Genomic DNA, 10,037 nt, shown 5'->3' on the forward strand with positions numbered 1-10,037 from the left:
TACAAAATATTCTTAACACTTCAGAAAATAGGTTCCTTCAGAAAATCATCATTTCAAGAAAACACTATATAAAATTGGCCATGAAATCATATGATTATTAATTTTCTTGTGGTCGTTGGGTTTTCCTCTTTTTTTACCTAGTTTTCAGTTATGCATTAGTATAGAGTATAAACTTAAGCTTTTGACAGTTAAACGTCTAAAGTTTCATTATTTACAAAACCTGTTTGTGTTTCTTTCTTTTTACTGTTTTGACCCTAAACTTTTATTATTTGCATTTGGACCCCTAAACTTTATAAAATTTCTATTTTGACCCTGATTTCTACCTTTTCTTATACTCATCTTTCTTTCATTTTTTATGCCTATTTTTGTTTAAAGATATTCTTAAGGTGCTAAAATCCTCTAGCAGCCGAATGGTAACCCCAAGTTTGTATAGTTTTGACTTATTTCTTGGTAATTTTTTCCTTAAGACTTTAAGTCCTATTTTTGTACACTTAACCAACTATAAATTTATAAAAGACTCTCTTAACACCCGGTGCCATTTTCCTAATATAAAAAAAAAAAAAAAAAAAAAAAAACCTCTCATAACACTTAACGGCCATGACATATATGTGCATGTATTTTTAATAATTTTTCTCTCAACCATTGTTTAAAACCTTTTTACCCCAACCCTAATTTATATGATTTAGTCTGCTTTACTTTCATTTGTTTTTTGGATTGGCACCGATGTTTGAGAACAAAGTTCTGACTAATCCCGAGGGTGCACATGCCCTTGGCAAGGAGTTTCTTGTAAGTGCACCTTAGGTAATTCAAGAGAAAACTCCCCCAGTCCCTGATGACCCCTAGAATTTGTTTGCACCCAAGAGGATTTGAACTTTAGGCTTGGGGAGCATACCAACAAGACCAAGGCCCTTAGTATTCGATTTTACTCGTGTATTTCCAAGCCTATAAATCTTTAGTCATGGCCAAAACTTTTAAGTTCCTCTTTCTCAAAGATTTCACTTCAATTCAGCATAAAATTCAAAAACGCTAACTTACTATGATGTGGCTGAACCTCCATCTTTGTAACTTTTCTTCATATTATTGGGTCTTATCTTTATTTTTCCTTTTTAGAGTTAATGACACCTGTAAATGGATTTAATGGTCAAAAAGACTACTTTGTAAAGGAACTAAGCATGGTTGAAACACTCAAATCATAAAATGGTTCATTTTTCCATAATTATATTTCTTAGATCACTATTATATGGAATTCAAACTTGGTTTTGGTTTAGATCATCCAAATCCGAAACTTCTATGACCTTCTCTCACAAATAGTTGTCATTTTATGGAACCTCAAACTTTATAGCACAAAACGATGCTCAAACATGACATTTATCTCTAACAAGCACCTTAGTTCTAACATATTTGCATAATCTAAAAACATATAATGTTTACCAAACAAAATATTCCAAACCCAAGACTACATTGACCCCTTATCATCCGATTTTTGAAATTATCTATAACTCATGCTTATTGTTTTTGAAGGATTAAGTATCTAAACATCATATTAACAAAACTTCCAAGTTAGAGAACTTACTTGTTCTTGAGGTATTGAAGCTCCTATGACTTACAACTAGAGTTTGGTGAAATATATTGATGTTTGGAGGCTTGGATAATGTGTTTGACTTGAGGGAAAATGTGAGAAAATGGAGAAAATTTTCAGAGCAAGGGTTTCAGCCTGCTTGAGAGAGAGAGAGAGAGAGAGGCCGTGTGTGGCCGTTGGAGACTGCTGGAAGTCTACAAATTGGAGGTTTTAGCTTCCAGATAAGAGGTGGAGGAAATGGAGGAGAATAAAAGAAAAGACAGCTAAACTATTGGAAAATATTCTAGATCTTCGCTGGGAACAAAAACCTGGTTGACAGAGGGCTACATCTGCGGTGCATGGCGACTATGCACTGTTTTTTTCTGGTAGGCTGGTGGCGAATGGAGGAGTGGCGATTCTAATGGTATGTGTGGTCTGTTATTTTGGTAGGTAGAGGGATGTAGATCTAGGCTCCAAGAAAAGGAAAATGGTGGAAGAAAAACTAGAGAAAAATGAAAGAAAAAATAGAGAAAAGATGAAAAGGAAAAAGGAGGGAATAAGAGATGGCTGGATTTAGATTTGGGAACGGAGGAAGTGAGAGCTGGGAGAAACTGGAGCATCTCCCTTCCTCCGGATTTCTATGCTGGTGATTAGTAGCTTGAGGTTTTCTGCAGGGGAGCTTCTTGCTGCAGAGAGAAAAAGGGAGGAACAGGATTCCAACAAGGATTGGATAAGCATTTGCTTGCCCTCAAAGGGGAACTATATGGAAAATGATATTTTCTTATGTAATGTTGGGGAAAATGGAGGGAAAATATGATGGGACTTTTGGGGATTGTGAGATGATGGCAGAATTAATCGAGGATCACTTCTTCAGATCCTTCTAACATTGGACAGTTGCTCAATATGGTTTTTCTATTTCTAGCTTTCAAGTATGTTAATGTGTACTTGGGTAGCACCCTTTTTCTTATCATAAAGTTTAACTTATCAACAAAATAAAGTACTTGTAAGTATTTGGGGTGTGTATTCTGAGATTTTTATCCTTCCATACTTGGTGCTAGGAAAGTTTTGAAACTCATTAGTATTCTTTAAACAAGCTTTAGTAAACCCCTACGGGTTGGATCAAGTGGTAATGGCCTTGGGCTTGGGGGTATGCTCCCCCAGGTCTAAGGTCCAAATCCCCTTGGGTGTAAACAATCTCTAGGGGCCATTGGACTGGGAGATTTTTCTCTTGAATTAACAGAGGTGCACTGGCGGGGAACTCCTTGCCGAGGGCCTGTGCACCCACAGGATTAGTCGGGATGCTGTTTCTGGACACCCAGTGCCAATAAAAAAAAAAAAAAAAAAAACAAGCTTTAGTAATTGAGTTTTCAAAGTCATCTGACAAACTCTCAACTTTGCAGCAATTATCTCTCAGGCATCCGGCTGTACGTGCAAAATTGGGGTTACCAGACAAGGATGCTCCAACTGTTGATCCTGGAATAACACCCATAGATTCTCCAATAAAGCAGGGCAAAGTTTCTGTACAGAGCTTATCCCCTAAAGAACTACTTGCTGTGAGTGGCTAAAAGCATGATTCTTTCCTCTTGGTACAGTATATTAACATTAAAGATGCTACGTTTTTTCAATGTTCATGGCTCCGATTTTTGACAGCTCTCAGTTAAGCTCTTAGCAAAAGGGCAAAAAGAAAGTGCGATTCCTTTGCTACGGTAATTTGCTCCTTGTTGCCTTTCTGCTTTGTCCATTCAACTTTTTATCTTTCAATGCGATGTGACAGCTTTGTCCTTGGCTGTTGAGTTGCATTAACAACTTTTGGTTACAGGATGGCACTTGACAAGGATCCTGAATACACGAGAGCTATGATCGTTATGGGGCAGACTCTATTGCAAAATGGACAGCTTGTAGAGGCTACTGGATACTTAGAGGGTGCCATTTCCAAGGTTTAACTTAATTCTTTTTTTTTTCTTGGTAATATACCTTAATATGTGAAGTTATAAAAAATGGATCATTGTCACTATGAATTGCAAGAATAGTTGTGGGGATCTTGATGTCATGACTTCTTTCTACAAGAAGTGTGGAGATGGCCCATTGTGCAGTAGCATATGCACGTTGATTTGAGGATCGTTGAATTTTTTATGTTTGCCAGAATTCAAAAGTATGCAGAGGATGGTGGATGCCTTGTATGATCGGCCCTATTTGCCATTAGCCCATGGATTGTGGGTGGAGCATGGCTGTGATGTCCACAAGTGAGTCATTTTAAACTTGGGAAGCAGCAGTTCTTTTGATTCTTTCTCTACTTGGAAACCAGAGTATGCTTCTAGTTTTGGGCAAGTGGTGTTTGTTTTTATGGTGGAATTAGGAAAGATGTCTTGAGAGGAGTTGAATTTGGCTTCCATCATTCAGGAAACAATCACAAAGTACAACATTGAAATTGGAAGTAATTGCGCCTGGGGTGGAGGTATCAAATTCAAGGGAAATAGAGCCACAAGCACAAGCCAGGAAGTACTCTGCTCATTTTAGAGATTGCCGTGTCACATGCAATATGTTAAGAAGGGACTGGTTGTGAATCACCCGAATGTGGACCATCTAAATTATATTGACTACTGCGAAGGGCTGAATGGTGCACCTTGGTCTGGTCTAGGCTCAATTTCTGGGCAGGTCCATAAATGGTTTGACCCATTCACTTACCGGGAGAGAGTGGAGAACTTCATGGACACATATGAAGAGGATCTAGAATTTCTTCTACTTTATTGCAGAGTGGGAATGGTTTCGTCCCATGCAAATCGACGATTATTCACTGGTTATAGGTTTGAGGTTGTCAGCAGAGCATTTCATGCAATTTTCCAGAGGCAATTTTAATATGTCTTTCAATTTGAGTTTACAGTTTTTTTTTTTTAGTCTGATTTATTAAAGGGGATTAGAACTTGATAGTACTTGCTAAGTGAACTGCTTCCAAAGTTTTTCTAATCTAGTTTATCGAGAGGATTGTAACTCATGGTGCTTGTGGAGTTAACATGTGTTGGTTTAGTTGAGAAACCTTTGCTATCTTGGATTGATCACAATGTATCGTACATGGCATTGCTATCATGTTGAGCAAGTGGAATTTGTAGCTTATTTTGAGCACTAGCATGATTATAAGTTTCATGTATTAAAGGTTCATTCCATTGCATTGAGTTTTGAGAATTGGGCCAGATACCATTTGATCTTTATGCTGTGCTATTTTCAACATTTCGTGGCCTTGGTTTGAGCAAGGGTAATCCATGGTTGTTCCCATATGCATTTGGAGGACCCGTGGATTTGATAGTAGGATCCTCTGGCTAAGAGATCTCTGATCTTTCTGTATCCAAGAGTCGAAAGACTTTGATTTTATCAGTTGGAAGTATTTTAACATATTTATTCGTCAGACCATGGACCCAAATGTAATTTTGATTTGGTTTTACTCTCCAATGCTATTTGGCTACTGGGGCTATATTTGTTTCATGAGTTTTCCTTAACCCTAGTCTGCTCGATGATCTTGGTGTGCAAATGGATTGCCAAACCTCAAGGATCGATTGGAACATTTTCTTATCATTGAATTCCCACGAGATACTCCTTTTGTTTTGAGGTTTTGGAATGATGGATAACAACTTGATGTAGGAAGACAAAGCATTTGCAACCGAATTGATAAAAATTGTGCAACAGCCTGTGATAAAGCTTTAGCATTCCAGACGAAGACATTTTTTGGATGCTTCCTTTGAGCTCATGAATAGCTTCCTTCTTTCTTTTAGTGCTCAAGATAGGTTGCTATAGGGGTTAAAGGTTTGAAGGTGAGGATATTCATTCTCTCTACAAGTTGAGCCATTCACATTAGTGCTCAAATTGATAGTTGGTTTTTCTTCATTCATGTTCTCACCCGTCCAAGCACTGCCAATGTTGGGTAGCTTCAGCTCCTTTTGGTAGGTTTGATGAATGTAAAAAATGATCAGCTGAAAAAAATTGTTATAATAGATGTCTTTTGTGCTTCTGGGAAGTTACCCTTTTCATCTCATAATCAGAGCTGTTGTCTTATTCCTTGTCAGCTCATCCTTGCTGGTGATCCAACAAGTGTGGAGGATGTTGATCTTTTAATTCTTTCATCTCAGTGGGCTGGTGTTGCTTGTATACGGCAGGTACATATCTAAGGAAAAATGCCATACAAAAAGATATAAAATGCCATACAAAAAGATTTATATTTTTTCTTCATCTTTAGTTTTTGCGTTTAGGTTCAAATTTCAATGATCTGATCCAGTGAAAGTTCCCATATATTGTAGTTGATTCGGCAGGCTTAACGACATAATGCTTTAATGCATTTTTTTTTTACCCTGTTTCCACTTTCTTCTATAATTTGACAGGGGAAGAAAGCCGAAGGAATCGTACACCTGGAGAGAGTTGCAAGTATGAAAGAGCCCGAGGAAGCAACCTGCAAAGCTCATTATTTTGATGGTTTGGTATTGCTTGGAAGGTATGGATTGGAGCAGTTAGTTGCATTAATTTCCATTTCTTAATTGCTTGCTCATTGACATGTTGAATATAAATACTTGGCTTTCCAGTGCGTTATACAACGAAGGTCGGAAAACTGAAGCTGCAAAGTATCTGCGCTTGGCTGCTGCTTATAATCCTGCGTACAATGAATACTTGGAACAGTGTGAAAATGACGACGACAATTTTGTTAGTGATCTCGTCAGCAGTAGGAGGGGAGATTATTGATCACAATTTTTTTTATTTTTTTTAATAGCGCAACGAAAACATTTATTTATTGTTATTAGTTTTATTCTGATTAAATTGTATATGCGAATAAGCATGAGCTTTTACTGCTATTCACTGTAATAATGTCTTTTGAAACAGTAAGGTCTTAAAAATCAATTGACTATATGCTTTTTTATTATGGAAAATTTAAATTTGTTGATACACAAATGCCGTACTGAGAGAATTTAGACACTAAGTTGTTGGCTCATGGACCATTATTCAAGTGGGTATATTTAGGAGTCTACCTGGTCCGGTTTATTCCGGTTTTGTACAAATTTTGTACAAGTATATATTGGTTTTGCATTTTCAAGAATTGATCTACCTCCTAAACCATTACTTCTGGTTTTACTGATTCCAGTTTGGTTTTTAGGTTTTAATCAAGTGCCAATATAATTATGTATATTATATGTTATAAATTATAATATAAAATTATTTCATACATAATTATATATAGTATATGTAAAAATTTTATATATAATTATATATAAAAATTATATATACATATATAAAATATTATAGATAATATTAAACATTAATTTATATATATTTTTTTAAATCAGATCGTCTTTAATCGGTTTTTTAAAATGTAAGAATTGATTCTGGACCGGATCGATTCAAAATCGAGCCTATCGGTCTGCTTTGGGTTGGTTCTCCATTTTTTGGTTTAAAATTTTATCCTTAGGTATATGACATAAAGAAGTAAGTCTTCTCTTCAGGAAGAAAAGCTTCCCCACTAAACTCTCCATATCCTCCCTGTCTGCCGCTAGAGAGCACCTTCGGGCAAAGAGAGGAGCTTTGGCTCTTCTAGCCACCCTTTCCTGTTCTTGCCTATTTAGGTTTGATCTTTTGTTTTTGTATGATGATCTTTGATGCCCCCGTCTATTGCTTTGTTGACCATCATATGCCACCATACATCATCCATTAACTTCCTCCTTTCGTTCTTTTTCGAAGGAGATTATGTGTGCATGAGCCATAAGTGCTATCACTAGTGTGTATAGGTATTGCACTGTAGCCCTCCAAAAATCAACATGCAACTTGGAGGCACTCCTATCCTCCTACACAACCATAATGAGATTATGCAGCCGATTCCCTTCGTTGTTGACTCTCCAAAATCCCCTCGCAGCCAGTCACCTAGTGGTGCATATGTAGATGATGTTTGCCAAATTCTCTCCACCCCCCAAACATCCTTAACTCCACTTGGGCATTGGATTGTGGGTGATTTTTAGTGTTTTGTTTGCTTGTTATGTGCTTGTTTGTTGTGTGTTTTGTTGTCTTTTTTCATGGTTGTAGGAAGCTTGATCTCCTGTATTTTGTCAACAACCTTCAAGCATGCTCATATCAACCACTCTCTTCCACCTTGACCACCATGTGCTGCTACTTCTAATGGTTTGTTCGCACACCACTATCCCTATTTGTGTGAGATTGTTGTAGGTAGGCCAGTTGGGTGGGCCCCCAAGCCATTTATTTACCCTCACATAGGCAAGCAAGAACTATACTTTTTAGGGTTTTGGATTTGAGGTTGGAATTTGAGATTGTTTGGGGTTTCAAGGCTTCAATCATATTTAGGGCTTTCATATTGAAATATTATATAATATATGCGAGGTAGGGGAAACCCAGAGCGGGGTTGGGCCCTTTCCATCCCTCACCTCCACTGGAGGCCTTATATATGGGCGGGGCCACCCGTCCCTGCATCTACAGCAAGGAGTCTCACCTTTCCCATGTGGGGTGGGGTGGGGTGGGGCCGGGGGGGCAGCAGGGTAAGGGGCTCCACTGCCCACCCCTACCTCGACCACAAAGTTGAGGTCCACGCATGGCCATAATCATGTGGGAAGTCCCAAAATGTAAGGAAGGAGGAAACATATCACCCCGGCATCCCCCTATGACACTTAGTCTCAGAGAACTTGTGTAGGCAGGTAGGCGGGAAGCACATAGAGGCCTTGATCTTCTGACAACAAGTCAGGAGAGGTCTGATAGAGTGCACCTACAGAACAGAGAGGACATGAAGCCACACCGCATTTATTACACCACCCTAGGAAGTCATCTTGCATTAAAAGATTCTAACTAAGGGAATAGTTGAGGGGAAATATACCCCAGACACTGGGTATGGGTGGTCCACCCTCGAAACCTAGTATAAAAGGCGATCCATAGGTACGAAGAGCTTTCTCTGATCCCTTTACTCTCGCACAAACTATTAAGGTGATATTAACTTGAACATTAAAGACTCCTTGGCCCCTACCAAGGCCCCCAACTCTCTATGTTTTTTCTAAGTGTGCAAGTCCAAAACCCAAGTCTCTAGAGCATGGCCCAAAGACCACAAAACATGACGTTAACAGCAGCGTTGTTTGTGGGATCTCTATAGACTTTACGTGTCCTTCGTATGCTTGCAACAACTTGTTCTCAAAAGACTCAGGGCAAGAATAAGCAACGTCAATAAATATGGAAGCAAGACTCATGGCGATAGAACAACTGGTAAGGAAGGAGAGCGAGGCACTTAGATAGGCCACCACGAGTAGAAAAATGACGCAGAGCCAAGCAATGGCAAATGTGAAGGCTCCAGGAATGATGGAGGGGGAGGTGACGTGGGGGAAGAAAGGAAAGACATGCAAAACACCCTTCCATCTCCGCCTGAGTGCATCCTGGTAGACAGCGAGACCTAGGACAAGCAAGCACTTAGGAAGGTGGAGCCAAAAAAGCCGTTAGAGTTGGTCCTTCTGGATCCGAGCCACCCAGAAGCCACCGCTAGAATCGACACTGGGGTGACTCTTGAAATGAGGGGCGCCATGCAATAGCTCCTCATGGAGCATCGAGACATCTTCGCTTGGAGTCACAAGGACATGTCCGGAATTGACCCGGCAGTCATGTAATACCACTTGAGTATGAACCCCAAGGCTAAGGGGGTAAGATAGAAACGTCAAAGCTTCAAAGCTGAGAAGATGGCTCCATCGCTGCAGAAGTTGACCGATTACTCGTAATGGGATTCATATGAGAGGCCTATTACCTAGACTAGTTGTCTAAAGTGGTGTTGGTTAAAAAGAAAAATGAAAAATGAAGGATGTGTGTAGACTTCACTGACCTAAATAGGCTTGCCCAAAGGATAGCTTCCCGCTTGCCGGTTCCTTGCATTGACTTGATTGTCGACTCCACAGTAGGTATCATATGTTGAGCTTTATGGACGCCTACTCTGGGTACAGCCAAATCAGCATGAACCCGGATGACGAGGAGAAGACATCATTCATCACCAACCAAGGGCTATACTGATACTCAACTATGCCGTTTGGGTTGAAGAACGCAAGAGCCACCTACCTGCGGTTAGTCAACCGCGTATTAAAAAATTAGAACTAGAGAAACATGGAGGTCGACGTAGACGATTGGCTGGTTAAGAGTGGAACTCCTGAGCAGCACCTAGACGACCTCCGTGAAGCCTTTGCAGTGTTAAGGCAGTATCAAATGAAGTTAAACCCAGCGAAGTGTGCTTTTAGTGTAGGCTCTAGGAAATTCTTGGACTTCATGGTGTCGGAACGAGGGATTGAGGTCGACTCGGAGAAGTTGGAAGCTATACTCGATATGCCTTCCTCTTGGAGCATAAACGAAGTATAGAAACCCACAGGTCGAGTAGCAACCCTTAACTGTTTCATATCGAGATCCATTGACAAGTGCCTCCCCTTTCTTCAAAGTGTTGCAAAAGGCTCAAACATGGGATGGCAAATGTGACCAAGTG

The 10,037-nt window shown here is 39.5% G+C and overlaps 1 protein-coding gene across 3 annotated transcripts in view; it reads left to right on the forward strand.

Moving 5' to 3' along the window:
• Positions 1 to 6,481, forward strand: part of LOC122315939 (ALBINO3-like protein 2, chloroplastic) — a 38,272-nt gene extending 31,791 nt beyond the window's left edge. The window contains exons 9-14 of one of the 3 annotated variants that reach the window (XM_043132300.1): positions 2,959 to 3,111; positions 3,209 to 3,264; positions 3,378 to 3,495; positions 5,614 to 5,703; positions 5,926 to 6,035; positions 6,124 to 6,481. In XM_043132300.1, coding sequence (XP_042988234.1) covers positions 2,959 to 3,111; positions 3,209 to 3,264; positions 3,378 to 3,495; positions 5,614 to 5,703; positions 5,926 to 6,035; positions 6,124 to 6,280 — 684 coding nt within the window. In that variant the 3' untranslated portion in view covers positions 6,281 to 6,481. Of the gene's footprint in view, positions 1 to 2,958; positions 3,112 to 3,208; positions 3,265 to 3,377; positions 3,496 to 3,701; positions 4,676 to 5,613; positions 5,704 to 5,925; positions 6,036 to 6,123 lie in introns of those variants that run through there. The other 2 variants (XM_043132302.1, XM_043132301.1) reach the window with 2 other exon arrangements.
• Positions 6,482 to 10,037: the final 3,556 nt, after the last annotated feature.

This window comes from Carya illinoinensis, chromosome 7 (assembly GCF_018687715.1).
Source record: "Carya illinoinensis cultivar Pawnee chromosome 7, C.illinoinensisPawnee_v1, whole genome shotgun sequence".
Lineage (NCBI taxonomy): Eukaryota > Viridiplantae > Streptophyta > Magnoliopsida > Fagales > Juglandaceae > Carya > Carya illinoinensis.